Source organism: Paramacrobiotus metropolitanus, unplaced genomic scaffold (assembly GCF_019649055.1).
Source record: "Paramacrobiotus metropolitanus isolate TYO unplaced genomic scaffold, Prichtersi_v1.0 Parri_scaffold0000068, whole genome shotgun sequence".
Taxonomy (NCBI): domain Eukaryota; kingdom Metazoa; phylum Tardigrada; class Eutardigrada; order Parachela; family Macrobiotidae; genus Paramacrobiotus; species Paramacrobiotus metropolitanus.
Window position 1 is genome coordinate 354,380 of NW_026570288.1, and position 21,259 is coordinate 375,638.

The 21,259-nt window shown below is 43.8% G+C and overlaps 6 protein-coding genes across 7 annotated transcripts; 1 reads left to right on the forward strand and 5 right to left on the reverse strand.

Annotated features, from left to right (window-relative positions):
* Positions 1-663: 663 nt before the first annotated feature.
* LOC129594430 (chitinase-3-like protein 1) lies at positions 664-3,317 on the reverse strand. Of its 2 annotated transcripts, XM_055491120.1 has the most exons (4): positions 3,234-3,317; positions 2,986-3,016; positions 2,192-2,677; positions 664-2,062 (listed from the first exon to the last, which is right to left on the reverse strand). In XM_055491120.1, the coding sequence occupies exons 3-4, from the start codon at positions 2,589-2,591 to the stop codon at positions 753-755; spliced, it is 1,710 nt and encodes a 569-aa protein (XP_055347095.1). In that variant the 5' UTR covers positions 2,592-2,677; positions 2,986-3,016; positions 3,234-3,317; the 3' UTR covers positions 664-752. The 2 variants fall into 2 exon arrangements, with proteins under 2 accessions (XP_055347095.1, XP_055347094.1); XM_055491119.1 differs by lacking the exon at positions 3,234-3,317 and having other exon boundaries at positions 2,986-3,165.
* A 401-nt stretch (positions 3,318-3,718) lies between these two features.
* LOC129594462 (guanylate cyclase D-like) lies at positions 3,719-5,136 on the reverse strand. The gene is made up of 3 exons (XM_055491161.1): positions 4,970-5,136; positions 4,688-4,900; positions 3,719-3,767 (listed from the first exon to the last, which is right to left on the reverse strand). Exons 1-3 carry the CDS (start codon positions 5,134-5,136, stop codon positions 3,719-3,721), a joined length of 429 nt encoding a protein of 142 aa, XP_055347136.1.
* LOC129594477 (receptor-type guanylate cyclase gcy-8-like) lies at positions 5,079-10,539 on the reverse strand. The gene is made up of 16 exons (XM_055491175.1): positions 10,068-10,539; positions 9,044-9,085; positions 8,921-8,945; positions 8,540-8,853; positions 8,425-8,468; positions 8,183-8,221; positions 7,743-7,820; positions 7,513-7,650; positions 7,398-7,448; positions 6,813-6,986; positions 6,608-6,749; positions 6,445-6,526; positions 6,012-6,252; positions 5,761-5,934; positions 5,410-5,704; positions 5,079-5,241 (listed from the first exon to the last, which is right to left on the reverse strand). Exons 1-16 carry the CDS (start codon positions 10,372-10,374, stop codon positions 5,222-5,224), a joined length of 2,166 nt encoding a protein of 721 aa, XP_055347150.1. The 5' UTR covers positions 10,375-10,539; the 3' UTR covers positions 5,079-5,221.
* A 1,579-nt stretch (positions 10,540-12,118) lies between these two features.
* Positions 12,119-14,827, forward strand: LOC129594478 (nascent polypeptide-associated complex subunit alpha, muscle-specific form-like). The gene is made up of 2 exons (XM_055491176.1): positions 12,119-12,894; positions 14,115-14,827. The coding sequence occupies exons 1-2, from the start codon at positions 12,306-12,308 to the stop codon at positions 14,732-14,734; spliced, it is 1,209 nt and encodes a 402-aa protein (XP_055347151.1). The 5' UTR covers positions 12,119-12,305; the 3' UTR covers positions 14,735-14,827.
* Positions 14,828-16,497: 1,670 nt separating this feature from the next.
* LOC129594463 (BTB/POZ domain-containing protein 3-like) lies at positions 16,498-17,394 on the reverse strand. The gene is made up of 4 exons (XM_055491162.1): positions 17,237-17,394; positions 17,043-17,165; positions 16,767-16,926; positions 16,498-16,533 (listed from the first exon to the last, which is right to left on the reverse strand). Exons 1-4 carry the CDS (start codon positions 17,392-17,394, stop codon positions 16,498-16,500), a joined length of 477 nt encoding a protein of 158 aa, XP_055347137.1.
* Positions 17,395-18,342: 948 nt separating this feature from the next.
* LOC129594475 (acyl-CoA wax alcohol acyltransferase 1-like) lies at positions 18,343-20,109 on the reverse strand. The gene is made up of 4 exons (XM_055491173.1): positions 19,126-20,109; positions 19,030-19,057; positions 18,712-18,952; positions 18,343-18,560 (listed from the first exon to the last, which is right to left on the reverse strand). Exons 1-4 carry the CDS (start codon positions 19,937-19,939, stop codon positions 18,450-18,452), a joined length of 1,194 nt encoding a protein of 397 aa, XP_055347148.1. The 5' UTR covers positions 19,940-20,109; the 3' UTR covers positions 18,343-18,449.
* Positions 20,110-21,259: the final 1,150 nt, after the last annotated feature.

Below are 21,259 nucleotides of genomic sequence, written 5' to 3' on the forward strand. Positions count from 1 at the left end.
GTGCACTTTGTGATGGTATTCATGGTCTACATGCTTACGTCGAGATCTAAGTTTGCCGGAATAATATTGACGAATTTCTGCTTTTGTCTGAGCGCATGCTAACATCCAGTGTCACCCATGCCGTATTAACAACATTTTTGTGGAACGATGGATTTGTAGGTTTCGCCGGTAGTGGCTTACAAAAAGCTCCGTATGATACACACGGGTGGGCGCATGTCTGTTTATGTAAATTCTCTTTCGGCGCGGACTGATAACGTCTGAGCAGTTATACATATCATTTTTTTTAAATTATACGGCTGCAAATTTGCGTTGTCTGTTAAGAGAACATTTGCGAACATACAAGAGCGCAGGTTTCCGAACATTTTTTTCAAAACTTTTCGCAATATACAGCTGTGTTAATATTCTAGCAAAATTTTGTACGTTTAAAAGTCATTTTGAAACCGGATATTAACGAACAAAGAAATTTCGAAATCGTGCGATCGTTTACCGCATATGCCGTACTACCTATACATTCACGGCATTCATAATAATATATTTTGAGGACTATGTACCGGGAATATCAGTCATGATTGTATCATTAACGATGTGTTACTAGTTACTACTTCTTTAATACATGCAAATCAGCAAACATTGTGCCACCACAACACTCGAAATTCACACCGATATTTATACATATACAACTCTGTACGTATTACAAAGTAGCACGCAATAAATTAAAATTTTCGGTATAAGTATTTTTTACTCAATAAAAATCACAGAAACCGATAATCTACACATCCTTCGCAATCACAAAACTTCTCCCCAGACCCGCAATACCCAAACGCCCCACAACAGTACCCCTTCTCACTTTTCGGATCACAACCGGCCACCTCCCCATCGATTCGGGGCGCTAACAGTCCACACCGTCCCACATGCTCCGATCCGTTCTCCCATGTCCACCACTTTCTAATCTCCGCCCGCTGTTTACTGTACCGGAACGCCGGGTTCTCTCTAAAATTAACACAGCCCTCGCAATCACAATACTCTAGTCCCGTTCCACACCGTCCTTTATCCGAGCAGCAGTACGCTTTCTCATTATCCGGATTGCAGATAGCCGGCGTTCCGTTGATCAACGGGGCATTTACTCCGCATCGTCCAAAATATTTCAGATCGGACGTAAACCACTGAACTTCATTCACGCTCGGTGCTTTACTATTTTTCAGTATCTTTTCTGGATGCCGACCGTAATCAACACAGTCGGGACAATCACAAAACGCTTTTCCCGTTCCACACCGCCCTTCGCTTCCACAGCAGGAATGCGCAACATCCAGGGAATCGCACACCGGATACAGTCCGTTCAACAGCGGTGCCGCAACCCCGCACAATCCAAATTTATTTATATTTTCCTTAGACCAAGACCACCATCTTGGTTCGTAACACCGATACTCCGGAACTTTGAACGCTTCGGTTGATTGCGCACAAATGTCAGTTTTCCGTATGGCTTTCAGCATGGACAGTGTGTCATCGTCGTAGTCAATAGTCCACATCATAACCCCACCAAGTCCCGCAGCGGCAGCGTACTCCACTTTGGCACTGGCACTCTCCGGCGATTCATACCCAACATACGTTTGGTTCTTCGCGTACCATGCATACGCTCCCATGACCTTATCGTTATACCCCGGAACGTAGCCGTTATCCAGGTATTTCTCTTTCATATCGTACCAGGGAATGTGATTCTCCAGAAGGATATCCTCGTTCATCTCGCGCCAAATGGGATCTGAGTCATTCAGCGGTGTCGGATTGACGTCGGTCCAGTAGCGACCGTATAACGGAATCCCGACGACCAGTTTATTCCAATCTTTGACGGCGCAGGCGTACTTTTCCATCGTCCAGTGGACGTTCCACCGGTAATAGTTCGCAGGACCGTTGAAAAACAGCGGCGCCGGTGGACCGGTGCGGCGCCCGGCGCTGCTGTTGACCCAGGGACCGAAGTAGTCGTAGGTCATCACGTTGATCCAGTCGAGAGCGTCCGTGTCGAATAGACGTTGCAGGTCGAAGCCTTTCATCGTATCGCCTGCGGGTCCTAACACCGGTAACTCATTCAACAACAAGTTTTACCAAAAACACTTAAACGATTGTTTACGCTATCCATCATTCACAGAACGGCCTGTTTTTTGTTTTTCTCTTAATGAATCGCTTAATCAAATTTTACCTGCGTACGTCAGTAGGTATCGTTGGTGTCCCGATTCCGCACTCCACATATCCAGATAATCCCTTATCTTCCGAATAAACAGTATAAACAACCATTTATCATCGGGATGATCGCCGGGAAACTCCCAGTCAACGTCGATCCCGTCCAGTTTATATCGAAGTACAATCTCTTTCAAGTTCGAAATAAATGCATGGAAAGCCTCACCCGACCTGGAAAGATTGGTAAAATATTCCCGATTATCCCATCCACCGATAGCCACCGTAATCTTTGGATAACGATGCTCTCCACGTAAATTCATCAGGTTGTTAAAGCGAATATCGGATCCGTTGGCGAACCACAGGCTACCGTTGGAGGACATGGATGGGAATGAGTAGATGATGTGGGTGACATAACTCATCATCTCTCTGGTGATTTCGCGTTTGCCCCATGAGGTGTAGTAGGCGACGACTCTGCGGTTACAGCGTTCATCCGATTGCTGATCGGTCGCTATAGTAAAGTCGACGACCAAACACTTTGAGCGTTATGCAATGTAATTGACAGACAGAATAGTTGTATCTATAGATAATTGTTACCAAAATTATTGCAATAACTGTTTAGAACGGCAGATTGGCAATAGATTCTGCTGTATACGGTAATACGGTATCATATCACTAACAACAAATGTATACGAGAATGACGGCTTATCAGCTAAAATACGACACGGTTTCAATGTGACTATGGGACAAAAATTTCTGTTACTGTCACATCGAAGAGGGTAACGTGATATCGCGCTTGTCAAAGTACATTGCTCTTACCTCGCGACACGCCGGCTAAAACCACTTGGTACTGAAAGAATATCAAGACGATTAATCCTGCCAACTTATAGCAGGACATAGTCATAGTTTCGGCAGAAACTTTCTGCTGACAATTAATTATGCTCCTTTGTACTGTGTTCAGTTATAATACTTATCGTTAATGCCGTTTGTTGCAGGCACACAGCGTTAGTTACATGCGCAAAATGTGAATGACTACACATGCTGCTTGCAAATATAATGTAGCGTACCGTAATTAACCAATTAAGTTAATGTTTTGATTGCTTGGAGCGGCAACCATTAATGCCGTATTAAGAGCAAAAAGCCGCCAACAGAATCCAGTCTGGTTTTCAGTAAATAATACTAAGTACATCGCCTGCTGTTCACATGCCGGTAACTTGGTAAAGCCGTGAATCACAACCGGAAAGAAGAAAATATTTTGCAGACAATTCTGCAGTTCATTGGTATTTACCGCAAACCAAATAAACAGTTTGTTTTAAGCAACAGCCTCGCTTGCGCAGACTTCTTCAGGCAGGAATACATCGCAGCCAAAACACCACTCGAAAACTTTACTTACTTGTCAAAGCTCATTGTCACAAATATTACTAAATTGCCGGTTCTATCACAACCGAAAATAAAAATACATAATTTGTTTTTTTGTCGTATTACACATACAACGCTATCAACATCGGTGCAACAGTATTAAGAAAAATGCATTTTTTTCTTATTGCTGTGGCTAGTTACGATTCTTGTACAAGCCAAAATGTTTCCACTTGCCCTTTTCCCTAAAAACAAACACAAAACAAAAAATAAGAATATGGTAAAGCTATGGTGCATTATCTTTCTTTTATACGTTACCGAGGCGCAACGACAACTGACCTTCACTGTGATAATTCCTCTGGAAGACAGTACAAAACGTGGATGACGCTTAAGAAGCTTAGCCGTTTCTTCACTAATGTGAATTTTTAAAGCTGCAAAAACCGTTATTCTCTAAAGCGCACAAGCCGCAAACTCAAAAATGCGAAAACGTACTTTCGCCATGGCTTTCCATGCGACTGGCAGTGTTCATGGTGTCACCAAACCTACATCCAAAGTATCTGTAATTTCTGTTAACGGGCAAATAAATGACAAACACATTATTCAGTTTGTAATTAACATACAGGCAATATCTCGGCATTTTCAGCCCGACAAATCCTGCAGCAATGGGACCTGCAGCGAAACCGTTCAGTTCCTACAAAGTCAGTTAGAATGGCGCAGACCTGGGCAGTTATGGAAAATGCAACCACCGTTAGAGTTACGAGTTACAGGTAGCGTGCGAGTTACGCTACGAATTACGCTGTTTATGCAAGTAAAACCGAGTTTCGAGTTATACCGCGAGTTACGCTACCATACACAATGTATACAAATTTTGGGCGAGTTACGTTAGAGTAAAGTTTTTTGGGTAGCGAGTTACGCTGCAGAGTTACGTTAAAACTCGATAACTCGTGTTAAGTTATAGAGTTAAGTTATAACTGCCCAGGTCTGGGACTCAATGGCGTAAGAAACTGGAAAGAAAATCTAACCTGTGTGTATTCCAATGCGTATCGGCAGAAACTTTTTAAGACTCTCAGGTGTGCAGTTCCTTAAAATCCTTAATGCCACCGCTGCGATCTCGGTCGCATGGTGATCATAATTCCGTATAGGTACGCCGCTCGCCACCACGTACCCATCCTTAATCGTCTCTACTTTATACACGTCGAACGTCAGCAGCTGACTGTCCATAAACGTGTACAGATCGTTGAGAAAATTCTGGGCATCGATCGGTGCCGATGAACTGCAGAACACATCGAATCCCACCATACTACTGAACATGATGGTCACTGAGTCGTACGTCTCCGGTGGAACAAGGACCTTGTTTCGCAAACTCGGAACCAGGGACCTTTAAACATACCGTCCAATTTTATACTGCTCTTTACGCATTATGGGTTGCCAGCAAATGTTGCCTTACGGTGGAATAACTTCGCCGAGGAGTGCGTCGACCTTGGCCCGTTCGCTGAGCAGCTCCTGGGTTCGCACGGCCACGATGTTCTCTAGATTTTCCGCGTGCTGCTCCAGTCGGTTCAGCAGGCTGCTAACAATTGTGCCACCCGGTCGATATTTTCCCAGCTTTGCCATAACCGCCTTCAGGGTCGGTCGCGATCGCGCGTTCAGTAAACAGCATTCACTGATGACCTTTCCGAGCTGGTCTTGGAAAGGGGACTTAGAAAAGCCTTGCTGTGTCTGCAAAAAGAGTAGTTTTGTACACATAAGGTCCTTGTTTATACAGCCTAGAGTAGTGGCCTTTTTTCATGCGCACTATAAAACTGCCAAGGCTGGCTTTGATTTCGTATTGTGCAACACTTTCGTTTGGTTGATTGCAGTCTTTATTCCATCAGCTGCATGTCTTACTAAATTTCAGTAGATCATCGGGCGTTGCTTTAACTCCATTGCAAATCTCGATGAGAAGCACGCCCAATGCGTACAAATCGGCTTCCTTTGAGCCACAAAATTCGGGATTATCATTTTCCGGTGGCATTAGGACATCGGTTTTGGAGAGCCGGCTGCTCTTGGATACCGATTGCATTACGACGATGGAAGCGACATCGACTAACTTGGCAGTGAAACGACTATCCAGCACAACGCATAAGCTAGATAGGCTTCCATGGAAGAACGCTGATGATGCATCATGGATATAAGCCAAACCCTACAAATTCTTGGATGGTAAATCTGCTACGAAAGCGATAAAATTTCGAAGTTTACCGTAAGGACGTTGAAAATAAAGAACAGTTGGACAGCTGCGTCCGATACTATAGTTTCACTGGAGAATAAACTCCGCATTGTCCTCCGACCGGCTTCCCACACGATGGACAGCTTCTGCTTGGCAAGATGGAGGCCCACAAAATGTCCGACATTATCGTGGCGCAGTAAGCGCAACTGTAACGAAACTGTGTCGGCTGCGTAGAATACAACGCAATGGCTTTTCTTATTTCCTCTGTCATTAACTGACGCACCTGAGCAAGATGAACTCGTAAGGGATGATTAGCTAGTAAATCATTTTGTGTTATGAAAACTGGTTCGCTGCGCATCCAAACGATTTCCCCTCCCAGTTTCGCCATGGATATTACGGAATCGTATTTTGGTATCAAACTGTCTTCTTTTCTTGTTGTACTGATGTTTTTTGAAAAGGGAAATTGCAGAGCTTCGCCTTCCAAATGCCACCAATTGCTTAAGTCGATTGGTCCGCGACGAAGTCTGAAATCATGTCAATAACAAATTATAGCAAAATGACAGACCGACACGTGCAGCGCGTGAATCGTCAGTAAAACGCCAATGTGGTTCGATATTGCACAAGGCAAAGTAGGCCGTTGTAGAGCCAGTCGATGACCTTTTGCATTTTAAAGGTCAATAAAATCCGTGTTTGCGTAATGTTTGTCGGCCACTTACACAAAACCGAAGACATAACCGAATCCAGCTGCACACACAATTAGGATCCCGCAGATGCAACCAATAATGATGCTTCGCATGTCTGCCGAATAGTCCATAAAATGTCATTCCACAGGCAGTTTACCGTTGTTTCTGTAGGCGATCAAGCGGACATTAAATTTACCGTTTTGTTCTGACTGGCACCGGTCGTGCCGGTATCCACAGGTGGGCTCGTTAGCCGGTGCTGCATAGACACCGTTCCATTCATCCGCCAGGATCGATGTCTTGCTGATGATTTTCGATGGAAAGTCGTAATACCAAGCCGGCTATGAGAGGCATCTAATTTGATGACTTGCATAAAATTATGCAAGAGAAAAGCAAGCACGTACCTCAAATTGTCGGGTCGTGGTGTTTAGACGCGAATAAATTGTATTGGACATCCGCATCCCATCCGAGCCGATCATTAAGCGCCGGATACCGGTTTCAAAACTCTTGTTGAGAAACGCTTGTCGAAAGTGTTTGGTAGTCATTCGGTCCACTGGAAGCGCTGATTCACTGAGCACCTATTATGAAACGTATATACGTATGTTTCATATTTTATTATGTAATCTCTTGTATTTAAATTTGTCCTGCTGCGAATACCGTGACGCCTCTATTTTTACTATATTACTAAAGTTTATTTGGTGTAGTTAAGTGTAAAAGCGGGGTAAGAGTTGAAGAGCGGACGGGTAAATATTCGTTTTCTGTGTAAAACAAAATAAACACTTAAGTGTTGTATCAGCAATTAATTAATTTTGGGTTCTCATACGTTTCGCAGTAATGTCACAGTACACGCTTTACGCTTTGCAAGTTCCATTTGTAGGGATGTCATTCTTTACACAGCTGTTATATACGGGTACATGGGAAATACAACGTTACGGCCCGGGCAACCCGTACAAATTCTACTAGGAAGATTATGTTGTCATTATCCTCACCGTTCCAATAGCATAGATCAGTTCCGGTATCGCCAACGTTATTTCATTGTTCTGCGAAAGACAACCCACAGATTTACAGCAAATTCATCGCCGACCGGAAATGATGCGGCATTACTTTCTCATCCAGGCTGTAGGGATGGGAGTAGTTGCGCTCTGCATCCCGGGCCACCGTCTCGATAAACGGGGACAATTTGTTATAGTCAGGCAGGTGGAAACTCATCGTAACCAGATGTTTGTAAGCTTGGAAGACAATCTGCCCAACAATCAGGTTTTTACGCTCATCAGTGTGGTATATACATATGTGTACAAATAAATGCAATAATCAGCGGCTGTATTGACGCGTACGTCATCGTCAGGAGCGCCGGTATCGATTGTCAAGGGCAGATATTCTGGGCCTTGTATCGGAATTGTGTGAAGGAACACCTTAAAACCAACAACCAATCAATGGCAATACAAAAATTGTCCCAGTAACTTATTTTGCAAACACTACCAAAGCCTCTTCTATAGAATACAAAATAGGTATTTTATAGGCTTTGCACCAACCCGACAAATATAGGCTAACTTGCTGACCCTTCTTAAAGCGATTCAAATTAAACAGCATTGCTTTATATTTATTATGGTTAATTGACTATTGCTTGTAGTATATATGCCAGCCGATACTTTTAAATTTCCAATGAAAGTAAGGCGCCAGCACAGCATTATCAATAGCATCGCGAAATGCGGCGTGTTATGATTTTACGCTTTCTATCCTTGTTTTGTGAGGATGTCACTGCCGACCGACTTACAAATTCGTCCTTCGCCATTCCAAGTTTGTGGGCTGTTATCTGGAACGCAGCACAAATTATACAAATGAAAATGGATGAAATTTTGTTGTTCGGGATTAACAAGTTTTCTATCTGTAATGTATATATGCAATACGTCTCAGAAATTAAAGACGATATTCGAAAAAACGATAGAATAAAAAATTAAAAAATAATATCGCTTGACAGTACAATTTGAGACTGATAGGCGTAATATAAGAACTTGCCATTATTTTTCGCAATTCATCTGCGCGGGTCAACAGAATTATCACTGCAAGCCAAAAACAAAGAATGAACCTAATGTGAATTATAATGTTAATTAGTATTCAAATAAATCCCTGCCTCGGCTTTGTGATCGGGCTCTTCGCAAACGTGCTTCGTAGTCGGGATTCGATCTGGAATCGTAGCTCTCCATGTAGAACTCGAATTCGCCGGGGACCGAAAACAGCGTCTTCATGGCGCGACAGTTGGCCGACAAGAACGCCGCGATACTGGTGTATTTCAGCAGATCATCGCAGAACAACGTCAGTGTCTTCCATCTGTAGTACCTGAGGAACGCTCGCGCCGCCGCCGCGTGCGCCCCCTGCCCCACCGCGCCAAAGGTCAACATGGTAGGATAGCGTTTCCGGTTGGCGAACATGGGATCGGCTGATGTGCTGTCGATAGATCCATAATTTATTACCGTGGATCCGCAGTCAATTAAACGTTTGCGTGATCTTGTACCTTGCCAAAAGAGGGACATCAATTTCTGTAAATACATAATGTTGTCTGTAATATCATGCCGGGATTGATGTCGGTAATTTGTGCAGTACAAAGTCAATGCGCCGGTAAATAAGTTATCTGTACCTCGTGCCAGATCCCCGAGCGGCATCAGTTCCGGACTGCAACCTATAAAATAGCATGATTACAATGTTCCTTGAATTTCCGCGAAGTTTCAAGTTTCAAAGATACATACATGTAATATGGAAACGTAAATAATTGCCTGCATAATTTAACGTATCACGTAAGCGAGTCATCCGGGATTTCGATTGATTACAGCTTTACTAGTCGGCTTATTTGTGTGCAAGTGCATCTGGGGACAGGAAACAGCCACCGAAAAAAACACCATTAAGCCATAAACAGCGTAATTCATAAAAACCGCCAAGTTGCTTACAATAATTTGACTGTATTCATGCTATAGAAAGTTTCAGCAGATGTTTTCATCGTGTACCTGCTTTGGAACTTCAGTTCTTAAAAAAATAATTTCATTAGGACAAAATAGTGTGCCTTTGCGTGACCCTGCTCAAAATGAACTTTAAAACCAAAACTTCTATTTATACACCAATCATGTTTGGTCTAATTTGAAATTTATTTTTTTCATTTCAGTGTGCGAGAGAAATTGCAGGAATTAATGTTGCAACTGCTAATCTTAAGACATTCACCAAACGGAATTTTCCCGGGAAGTACTCGTATCATCCGTCTGGTAACTTAATCGCTCTTCCGCCACGTGTACTTATGTTGCCACCTGATTCGAGTGTATTGCTATCAAGTGTATTGTGTGCAGGTGGAGAAGTAAATAATAATAAAGTAGTAGCAATTTTGAAGGCGTTCCACAAGAACTACGAAATAAACCAACGCTAACGAATTCGCCTGATGAGAGAACTGTACGAAAAGACATACCGACGTATGCATATAATATCTTGCTCCTAAAAACGGAAACTATGAAACCATCTGCAAATTTTTTATGGATACAGAGAAGGCGACAGTCAAGCAGACTTGAAGTCCCTTTGTGTCTGCTGCACAAGAATTCTTGTATCGTAAAAATAATAATGAAATTGGAGGAACACTTAAGCGGGTAACATTGCGCCGTTTGTTACATTTGCTAGTTGACCTGGCGAGAGAAGCATAGTGAAGCCATCGGTCCTCATAACGGCATCATAAATCTCGCCCGTCACCGCGAACATTTCCGCCGCCGCATCGGGACACGCCGGAAGACCGGGTTTGTGGAAGATCTGCTTGGAGTAGTTGCTGAAAACGCGGGGATAGCGCTCCTCCGCCACGTGCAGTGCGCCGTCAAAATACGGTGCCGCGGCATAATACCCATACGACGGATTATCACCAATGGTAATAATGATTAAATTCACAGGCGCGGCTTGGATGCCGGTAAATCCAGTTATAACAATTATACTTAATAACATATTGTGAGGGCAGTTGCCGCGTGGCCAACTCTGGCCAGCGGCGAATATATAAGCGCGACAGTAACCTGCGATATCGCATGTGCAGGTGTATTTTACACCCAAATATCATCCCCTTTCACCGGAAACATAAGGATTCTGAATGTAAAAGAACCGCATTGTCCATCTGCAAATAAAATCGAAAGATTAGCCAGCATTATGCTGAAATTTTGAGGCAAAGTTTACTGGCGGTTACGTTTAGCGGCGGAATACTTCAGCGGTATTAAACGCCACATTTCGAAATATTATTGATTTGTTGGAAGGAGATATACTGTACATTTTATATGTATCCCTCTCTTACTAGCATCTCCACTTTCGATTAACCGATATCGATATATGCCGCTGCGGTTCCGGTGCGTCAAGGTAGCCGGCAGTTACCCGAACAAAGCTCGTACTTTGTACCAAAGAAAAAGCCACTTTACCAATTACGTAAAGGCAGTTGATGCCGCATTGGATATAATTATGTTCCCCAGTGCGAAAATTTTCTAACAAATTAGGCTAGTTGCGGCACAGAGAATGGAAGCTACAAATTAAGGCGTAAACGTTACAGTGCTGTACGTCACTGACGTACAGTACTGTAATTTGCAGTTGATAAAGGCAGTTCATTTTATCTGGTATAATCATACTGTAGATGCAGATGTTTACGCACATTGTGCAGACAAATGGTGTAAGTCTTTAAAAAACTTTAGCAGCCACGAATATCTATATGATACATAGTTCAGTATTCGCAGTAAAATATTCTACTTTAATAATAAATGATATAAATAGTAGATATTTATAAATATAAAACTATTTTTCACATCCCACATTTGCAGTTTGACAATACCAGTAATGATTTCACAGTATGTATGAGTAATGATCATAATTATTATACACAAAAGCAAAAAAACACTGTTTTCAAAACTTTTTGTTGCAGATAAACTGCAGAAACGCAGCAGTGTGCACAGTCCTTCGATAGTAACTAGTAAGTACAAATATATTTTAATAGGCAATAGCCGTCAAAGTAACAAGAAGTGCAAGCGCAGGCCCACTACGTCACTGTTAAAATTTTAAGTACAGTACAAATTATTCAGCGCAGTACAATACATGCTTTTGTTCACCAAGCAAGCGAGCGAAGCGAGCTTGCGTTTTTATATAATGGAAGTTAGCATACGGTGTATTGAGTGCAAAATTGAGGTAATGATTACGCATTGTATTAATTAAGCTATAACCTTCTGCAAGCAGGTAACACCGACCTTGATCGTTTTATTATTTTTCGTAAAATGTACATATTATAATTATCGTGTTGAAATACAGCAATTCGTTCACTACGTATGTACATATGACTTAATCTTCCTGGATTTGTACTTATTTACGACAAACTGCATTGTTTGCCAGTGCTTAGAATTCAAGATTCTGACAAGCTAAGCGGGATGATATAACTGCGACCACTGTAAGTACTGTCATATCGTCTGCATTGTAAAAAAGTACAAGTACTCGTATATGATCGACAGGCAGGATCATAACATATTGCAGTCACAATTGCATCGTTTTTGTCAGCACAATAGTACAGTTTGCTGGAGGCCACGAACTCTACCGCGTACGGTACAATATCATCTCTTCGCTTTCCCACGATGTGTACATCAAAGAGATGTAATTAAGCGTGTTTGACACTAAAGTTTTATGGTCATTTTTGATGATTTTCTGCAGTCTTCCGATTATACTGCACATGACACGGAAGCGGTGAAGGCCAATCCATCATTGTAATAAAATAAAAGCGTTGAACATGATTAGTGACGATGCAACATCACGGAGATGCTGCAACTCTCTTCGCAATCGTGTAATTATTTTCAATCACAGCGTTTACTGTGATTAATTTCGCCGGTTAACGCATCATTTTTTCTCTATTTATTATAATGCGTTTATTGTGGGAAATATTATTAATTTTTAATGTATTAATTATTCCCCGGTTTGTGGAATGTCAGGGGACCTTCGGTGGGTTCGGTGGTGAAGTGTTAGCCACCCATACCGGCGGTTTATCCCGTCCCGTCGGCGCGCGTGCCCCCGGTGCTCTGCAGATTCCCAACGGCATCGCCGATGACCTCGTCAGCCCGAAATTCAACACGGACGCCCCACCAGTGAATGCAGGAGCCGCCCGGCCGGCACCGGCTCCGCCCGCCGGTGGCGGCGCGCCAGTGTCCCCGTTCAACGTGGCCAATGAGCAGCCGGCGGAAATGCCGATTATGCCTAACTTGCCTAACCAGTTCAATCAGTTCCGGTCAGTACAGCCTGGGCAGCAGTTCGGTAATCAGTTTACATCCGGTGCGCAGGGTAATTCGCTAGCGGATTCCGGCCACTTTGGATCGGGATACGGCGGGGATAATGATGGAGGACATGGCATGCCCAATGCCGGGTATGGAGGGTATCCGGGACGAGGAGGACTGAGTGGATACTGGGAGCCGGGAGTGCATCCGGTGCCCTTGGCAATGCAGGGATGGGGCTTGTGTAAGTTATGCCCAGTAATACTTAATAGCTACGTAACTAAACAATACTAAACACGATCACATATAGATATGAGATACTTACGTACAGTGGTATAGGTCAATTGCATTTGGGTAACCGATGCGCGTCGGGTAACGGAGAAACGGGTAAAAATCTGTCCATGACTCAGCGAAAAAAATATCGTCCAATCGTAAGGCGAGTACGCTTCCGTGCCAAGAAAGAAATTGAACAACGGAAAAACTGAAGTGGAACTGAAAAATCTGTTTTTGATGCTTTAATGCGGTAAAACGTCAAAAAAGTTGATTCTGAGTTTAGAAGTGTCAATCTGGGTCGCTGGATGCACTTTTGGTTCAAAAAACAAAAATTTTGTTGATCTGGGCAGGAGAGTTACGAGTTACTCGTAGTTTGGGTAACGGTTGCGCTTCGACGTCGAAGCGCAACGGTTACGCGGACGGGTAAACTGAAAACCCATCCCAGAATTCTGGTTTACCAATCAAATCGTTTACCTGCTTACGCGCCGTGACGTCATGTTTTTTTACCCGACTGCCGCTTGCGCGTCGCGTAATGCTTACACAGAGCAATTGACCTATGCCAGTAATGGGCAATAACTTTCACGTCCTCTGGTATGATGTAAAAATTCAATAATTTCTAATCGTATTGATACGTACATAAGTTAGTTAAGTACACATTCAGCGCATTCATACGAATCTAAAAAACATAAGTGCATGTTTCCCATTTCGGCAATTAAAATTACAAAATTCAGATTGTGCGATAATTTCCGCGTTCTACTTCCACAGAGAAGCAAATTTATTATGGAAATTGTGAAGCGATTATTTCGATACTTCTATATGTATATAACACTTTATATTTCAATACTGAGTTCGTAATGATAATTGTTAACTGTATTCACCTTATAATTCTGCTAAAGAAGATTTGTAATAACATCCTAATACCGTAATACGAGTATCCACATGTAGGCATAAGTCGAACCCCGCAGATTAGTGTTGTTTATCATTTTTATAATTACTGTGCATAAATCAATTCAACATAGTTATGCGCATACCTGCAGTAGTTAAGCACTGCAGGCGCGGAAATAATTTCACATAAATTTATTTTACACCGTAGTAGCGGTCCGAGTAAAGATCAGTTCAGCGCACTGTACGGAACTACCTAGTATCGGGTACATGTTTAACTGCTGATTTGTGCTAATTGCCTAATTGCAGTCATACCCCGGCCACCAGTGGAAATCACGACACCCACCACAACCGTCCCAACCACAACGACCACCGCTCGCCCCACCACCACTACACCGCGCCCCGCGACACCGGCACCCACCCCAGCTCCCGTACCGACCCCCGCGCCCACTCTCGCTCCCACCCCGGCACCCACCACTACAACAACCACCACCCCGCGACCAACGGTTCCCACGACCACCATGCCGTACAACGCCTACGCCTACGGCAACTACAACATGGGCACGTACCCGTCGGTGAACTACCCGTCCTACAGCGCCCCCGCCCCGGCCAACTACCAGTCCTACTCCTCGGGAGCCACGCGCAACGTTCCGCAGTTCTTCATGATGAACGGGCACCGGGTGATGCTGACCCCGGTGGAGGAGGGCGGGGCCAATAAAGAGGCGGGGGTGATCACTGCGCCCGGCGTGCAGGTAGACGTCAGTGTCCGTACCCCGACGGTGTGCACGCCCCGGTTGTCCAGTACGGCCAAGGGAATTTGTGTATCGGAAGCGCAGTTGCAGGTTACTTGTTCCAACATGATTATTTCCAATTCGGATGGGTGTACGGATAATCAGTTTTGCTGTTTCTCGGATAGTAACATGCAGTAACCTGATGGCATTGGTGTATGTTTAAGTTTTTGGTTGACTAGGAACGTGAACAGCTCTTATGTACGCGAATACTGGGGCTGACGTTTGTTTCCAATGTGCACAAACTATAAACATTACTGATTTGATAACCTAATTCGAGACATAGCAAGGATCACATGAGAGGCGGTATTTTGTGGAAAATAGATTAATCTGAGTTAATTTGTTCCGCATAGAGACGGATTTAAAGTGGACCAAACGTTTTATTCATGAAGATAATTTTTGTTTACTGTGAACTATACGAGTACTGTTTATTTTGCGGTTTTTCTTTGCGTAAGACTTTCGCTACTTTACGTAACGCTAACGACTCCAGGTACGCCGCGTTCTTTTAACACCATGGAACGTTTTCTCAACGCGGAAATTATCTGCGCAATTCCAGTGCCGTATTTCGAATTACGACATGAACCGTAACTGGATTATTGTAAAAAGGGAAATGTGATCAATCACTCAACTGCAAAAATACAGACATGAACTGACAAAAAATACTGACGAAAAAGAGCGCTACTTTTAGAAAGATCTAACACATCACTAAGAACTTCCCCCGTAAGCACAAAGAAACGCTAAGAAACAAAGCACTAAGAAGAGCGATCGCTACGTCTTAAGAGGGAAGCATTGGGGGAACACAAAACGACGAACTTCCCCTACAGATACAGCATATGAGTCACCAACAAGTGAAAAGGAAGATCTCCGGAAACGCTTAAGGCGCTCCCGGTCTCCCCTCAGCATTTCATCCATCTTCCGCTTGTTAATGGTCAGCTGCAGTTGCATAAAATCCACAGTATATTCCCGGCCGGCGACGCTCACGGTATGGCGGCCAGCGCGCTGTTGACCATAAGTCGCTTTCTGGAAAGCACCGTCAATGTAGACAGACACTGGTTGGCCCCGCTTCAGAATATGAATGAACAGTCTGGATGGGCGAAGCGAACTGTCCCACCGGCGCCGCCATCTTCAGACCCGCTGGCACACTGGCATCCACCTTATCATTACCGACAACCGCGGCCGGATGCCACACGCAGGATGAAGACCTTTTCGTCGGCTGGGTGAATCCGATCACCGTTCCACTCTTCAACCCGGACGTGATAGGTGACATATTCCCGGGGCGCCGCGGGGAACTTCAGTTCTTTGATTGCACCATGTTTGTACAGGTAAAGCTTGTACACTTCGTCGGGATGCAGGAGACCACTCTACATGGAAACAGCACAGTCGTTACGCCCTGTGGAAAGTTAATTTAGCGGAGTACAAATCCGACAAACAACTGAAGATGAGTATGTGTACCACATGTTATCACATTCTGTAGCCAAAAGATTTATGTACATTAGAGTAAAACCGTTTGTACGCGCAAGATTCCCAAAGTCTCATGATCTTTTTCAGATTCTGCACAAGAACACAGTTCACTATGAAGATCGTATTTACAGCGAACCAGAGCAGCACCATTTTTTTCAAATTTTAAAATGAAATTTAAAAGTCTGAAACACATTTTAAAAGTTTGAAAAATATGCTATAACTGTGGTTTAGACCGTGCAGCAATTTAACTTCAACTCTCAACATAATTTTGCAGGAGCTTGACCTTTTCCGCAGCGGCGTAGATGACATTTTCCTCCGCCGACAGTGTATCCCGTCGCAGAAGCATCTCCAGCGTGTCCCGTCCGATTTCGGTGAACTGCTCCGACTGGAACACGGCCACACTGGACTCATCCACCACATCCAGGCACATTTCCTCCATCCAGTCACAATCGGGCGCCCAACGCAATATCTACACAGAACTGCACAATGACAACCGACAGCTCATGACAGAGACTGTTACTGATTATCGGACACCAGACTATTACTGATTACCAGACGCCAGCTACCAAGCGTACATAAGAAATTGAGCTATAAGCCATTGAAATGTACACGGCACGGCATAACAACTGAGTACTACTCTAAACTTATTTTCTGAAACAATGTTGCAAATTTTACTTTTAGGTAGTATTTTTAATTTTACCTACAGACTCACATTTTCCAAAAGTAACAGGCAGTTAGTGGGCTTGATTTCCTCGATGACGAAGCTTGTGCAGCTGTCCGCCAGCCACGGCAAGTCATACTTGTCCGCGCAGTACAGCGTCTGCAGAACGTTTTCCGGCTTGAGATTCTCCGCGGAATCAGTGTAGATGTAGCTGAAAATGAAGGAAGCATAGTTCGCCCAGTGTACCTAATAACACGCCGTAGCAGCTGCCACTGCAACTTGCTATCGCATCGCACTGACAGGCCCGCGTTTTTAACGCTGACTTACCAGAGCATGTTAGCGAAGGCTTCAGGAAGGATTTCCGGAATTTGGATGACGTCCACATCGCTTTTGGCCAAGCTCCCGTGAAACATGGCATAGAAGACATCGCTGCTGATGCTCAGAGCGAACCTGCAATGTAGCACAATCACGCCACGACAGGAAAGTGAGCCGTAACCTTTTGCTCAGCACGGCGCACGCACTTGTGGGCTCGGAAGATCTGCTCGGCGCCATGATCGCGGCCCACAGAGAAGTTAATGTCGCACAGCTCCCCGTTGGCCAGAACACACTTCATCCGACTGGCGATGTGTTGCACTGTGCCGCGACGTTCTGCATTGGTAAACGAAGGTTCGTCAGACATGATTTTTTTAAATTGCACAAATCTCGCGAAATCTAATGGACGAGACGAAAGTTACTGTACATTCACAGGCTCTGCCTGTAGTCTACAAATCAAAATTAGAGCCAGCTGGAGCGAAAAAATCGAAATTTAAAACGGTAAACAGTAGCAAAAAAACATTACTCCCAAAATGTCAGACAATTTAAAAAGGTTGAAGGTTTAAACAGAAAATTCGAAAAATCTGACTGAACTGTTCTCGCCAGATGAAATCCCGACTTTTCTCAGCCGACGCCAATCTGACAGCCGTTTAGCTGTTTACCAGTTTAAGCTGTTCAGTTTTAAGTTTTTAACCATTAATTTTAAGCTGTTTAACCAAACGTATGTACCTACTGATAGGTGTGTACGTCTTCTAGTACAGTACTACGTACCATACAATACCGTACTTTATACTGGTTATAACTAAATTTATTAGTAAAATTGTTATAAAATTATAAAGACTTAACAGTTAGTCGTACTTTTATACTGGTTGGTACTGTACTTATTGTACTTACTTTGATAATTTGATACCATGTTAACTGAACCGGATTTTTTATTACAGCACGGATGTTGTTTGAGCCTTGAACTGCGATTCCATTAATTTTGTAAACAGACAGAATACATTCATTTACACTGCAATACCAACAGTTGAACCAAGCGCTCTTTGACGGGCGATCCATTTTTGTGACGCGTGGCATCCCGAGATCTTACTGGTCAGTTCTTACTTTAGTAATGCAAACATCCCCTGCTTTGCATTCGAATATGTATTAAACTGCTTGTAAAAACCGCATCTAACTGAAAAAATTCAGTTATAACTTCCCCTTCTCCCTTTCTGTTATTCGACCGTCTGTGAATGTACAGTTCTGTGTACATGTGTTACGATGTGTACAGTACCTCCCGGATCAGCAGTACTGCCAGTAAGTATGTACATGGGAACTTTAATTCATTTATTTTTCTGCTTACACATCACGACATAATCATCCCACAACCGCATGTACAAATTTGTTTAATCTTAACTTTAAGGATGACCGGATTTCACTGCTTTACTCAATAAAGAAGAGCTTCGAGGCCGCATAACCGCAGTGCTCTTTGTGCGTTTCGAAAAGATCGAGCAGTCTGTCCAAGTAATGCCGGTGCAGTAAGTCAATTTCCGCCTAAAATTAATCGTCTTGTATTATTAAGTTACTCGAGAGAAATTTTAAAATCAAAAACTAAGTACTTGTCTTAACTGCCCAAAACAGACAAGTGTTACGTCGCAAAAATTCGCTGTGATACAGCAAAGACTTTCTCAGTCGTCAGTCTTGCCTGAGACGGATCTGACTTTTGTTCAGTAGGTATGGAAGCTCCGACCACCATGGTTATGGGTTTTCGAAAGGGCATCAGTCCAGCGCCCTTCGTAAATAATCCTTTTCCAATTACAAACAGCAGACATCCTCCAAAGTGTTTCTGGATAAACCGCTGGACCTTGTAGACAACGGAGCCTCGCGGGAAGGCCAACCGGTAGATGTCGTTCTCACCGAAAATAAATACGGGAACCAGGTGCGCCCTGCAACACAGTTTACTGTATCCATTTTACCAAAGCTTACAAATAAATCTTAATTCTACAATTCAGAATGTACTTGCCCGTGTTGAATCGCCGTTCTGATGAAGCCTAAAACCGTCACGGCATAGTTATACACGAACTAATGAACATGTACAACAGAAGTCCTGGCTTCGCACCTTTTCGGTTGCGAAGCACCAGTTTGTAGTCCTTCGAATCAATCTCGAAGACTTCCTTGCCCCCGCCCACCACAATAGCCACCGCCGATCCGGCACCGCGATTTAGCAGATAGTCAATACTCTTTCGGCTGACGTCACAGGTCCCAAACGATAACGCGTACTCGCGCAGCAACGGGATCTGGAAGACGGTCTTCAGCGCCAACAACCGCACATCGATATCGGGGAACAGATTTCGGAACCCCAAAGCCTCGGTATGGAAAGTGCACAGCGCTCCCAGTGCCAGACTGGCGCCATGCGGATGCACACCCATCACGTACTTGCCGCCGGGATCCAGATCCGCGGTCTTGATGATGTGGATAGGGAAGTAGTCGCGGAAATGATTCCATACGGATAATGAACATAACCAGCGTAATGGACGTCCGCCACGGGAGCTGCAGTTCCAGTCGTAGCAATACCAGATGCCGTACAGAACGGTAATCCAGCGGAGGGGAGTAAAAAGTAACAGAAGGAAGCAGACAACGCTGAATCCGCAAGTGCCGTACGAGATTAACAAGTGCAGAGCGACAGCCAATGATTGCAGTCCACACTGTACATACGGGTTTAGTCTTTCCATTCGTGCCGAAGCCATTTTGAATGACCCATCTGCGATGCGAATTTTTAACAAAATCTGGAGTTGGGGAACACGCACAACATACGCATTCGTTCCGGTTACGATGAAGCAATTTTTAAGATTAATGCTGGCAAAATTAACGATGACAGTGCAGCGTAATGCGGTCTCTGCCGATGCTGACATTAGCAGCGACAGAATCCACATTCACTGCACACGTTATTTTAAAAAGGTCCTTCTTCTGCGGCGCCATGCAATTAAAATGGCAACACGGTTTTTAGAAAACACTGCTGCATGTTAGTGCTTTTTGCCCTGGGGCAATTACATTTTTCTGCCGTGAATTTAACCGTTATTGCTTCACAAATGTGCAAAAGCGGCTGTTACATGTACAGCAGAATGACTGTAGTTAAATACACTGCTTTTATAAGCTACGGAAAGAGTGTTCTCATGCAGGTACGCAGAGTTTCCCAGAACGTGTTTGACTTATTCACATACAGAGTACATGTACAAGTTTTAAAATCAATAATCGTTCTCATCAGTAGCGCGCCTCATGCGGCAGTAAAGCCGGCAAACTGGAGTAATTTAAAATGCATACGTACCGGAACATTATGTATGTACAGCTAAAATGCGGCAGTTGCAATGCACACAGCAGAAGCAAGAAAAGGCGGGTAAAACTGGTACAATGCACAGGAGTCTTCTTGTTCATGGTAAAGCAATTTTCCTGATAACTATTCTGCAGAAGTTTTTGCGGCAAATGCGATTTATTGCGGAATATTTTATTTTTATTTGTTTATACAGTTTGAACTGATTGTGATCCCCATATGCGCAACATGCAGCGCCCGCACTACGCGTTCACCACATCGTAGGTTTAATTTCGAAAACAGAATCGTCCGCATTAGGTGATCACGTCCTAGACACCCCCGATACGTCAAGTACAAAACGCACCACCGTCTTTAGCGGGAACTAAGTAATCCGAGATTCCCAGCATGTAATCTTGATCTTGCACACCTACTCATGTTAGAAATTAGCAGCATATCGAAGTCAGGCGCAAGATTTTCAATAACGCCAGCACAATACCAGCTTCTGAGTGGGCAGTGCCCACTGCCTAGCTCCGTCTATCCAGGCCACACTTGTGCAACATGATCATGTGCCTCCCTTAGTGTCCATTTTGACCTTTTACCTTCGCCTATTCTCCCGGAAGAAGAGCTAATCCGAATCACGTATTCCTGGTCTCATACGCCTACTCATGTTAAAAATTAGCCACAATATACAATATTCGCAAGTTCGCAACAAAGCTAACTGATGTCGAACCAGTACTTCCTGTAAACCTAGACTGCCTCTTTTCAGCATAAAATATTCAGTAGAAATCTGCAGCGACTACGCAAATGTCAGCTCATATTACGGTGATCAACAAACTGCGTACATAAGAACACTGGGCAGCTTGCTAAATAAAAATAAATGACGCACCAGTTTCTATGGCTTTTTGAATGCATCGCTGCGTAATGAGTATCGAAATGTCCAGTGTCA

Coding starts and splice junctions, on each gene's coding strand:
- LOC129594475 (XM_055491173.1), bottom strand. CDS start 19,939: ATGTGGATTCTGTCGCTGCTAATGTCAGCATCGGCAGAGACCGCATTA. Junction 19,058..19,125: donor GGTGCTTCGCAACCGAAAAG/GTGCGAAGCCAG, acceptor TGACGGTTTTAG/GCTTCATCAGAACGGCGATT. Junction 18,561..18,711: donor AAAAGTCAGATCCGTCTCAG/GCAAGACTGACG, acceptor GATTAATTTTAG/GCGGAAATTGACTTACTGCA.
- LOC129594478 (XM_055491176.1), top strand. CDS start 12,306: ATGCGTTTATTGTGGGAAATATTATTAATTTTTAATGTATTAATTATT. Junction 12,895..14,114: donor AATGCAGGGATGGGGCTTGT/GTAAGTTATGCC, acceptor GCCTAATTGCAG/TCATACCCCGGCCACCAGTG.
- LOC129594462 (XM_055491161.1), bottom strand. CDS start 5,136: ATGGCAAAGCTGGGAAAATATCGACCGGGTGGCACAATTGTTAGCAGC. Junction 4,901..4,969: donor CTCGGCGAAGTTATTCCACC/GTAAGGCAACAT, acceptor GTATGTTTAAAG/GTCCCTGGTTCCGAGTTTGC. Junction 3,768..4,687: donor GTAGAGACGATTAAGGATGG/GTACGTGGTGGC, acceptor GTTTGTTTTTAG/GGAAAAGGGCAAGTGGAAAC.
- LOC129594477 (XM_055491175.1), bottom strand. CDS start 10,374: ATGTTATTAAGTATAATTGTTATAACTGGATTTACCGGCATCCAAGCC. Junction 8,222..8,424: donor ATGAATTGCGAAAAATAATG/GCAAGTTCTTAT, acceptor GCTGCGTTCCAG/ATAACAGCCCACAAACTTGG. Junction 6,987..7,397: donor TGATCTATGCTATTGGAACG/GTGAGGATAATG, acceptor GTTTCATAATAG/GTGCTCAGTGAATCAGCGCT.
- LOC129594463 (XM_055491162.1), bottom strand. CDS start 17,394: ATGTCTGACGAACCTTCGTTTACCAATGCAGAACGTCGCGGCACAGTG. Junction 17,166..17,236: donor CAGATCTTCCGAGCCCACAA/GTGCGTGCGCCG, acceptor GCTACATTGCAG/GTTCGCTCTGAGCATCAGCA. Junction 16,927..17,042: donor GCCTTCGCTAACATGCTCTG/GTAAGTCAGCGT, acceptor CTTCATTTTCAG/CTACATCTACACTGATTCCG.
- LOC129594430 (XM_055491119.1), bottom strand. CDS start 3,070: ATGACTATGTCCTGCTATAAGTTGGCAGGATTAATCGTCTTGATATTC. Junction 2,678..2,985: donor TTTAGCCGGCGTGTCGCGAG/GTAAGAGCAATG, acceptor ACTTTACTATAG/CGACCGATCAGCAATCGGAT. Junction 2,063..2,191: donor ATACCTACTGACGTACGCAG/GTAAAATTTGAT, acceptor TACCGGTGTTAG/GACCCGCAGGCGATACGATG.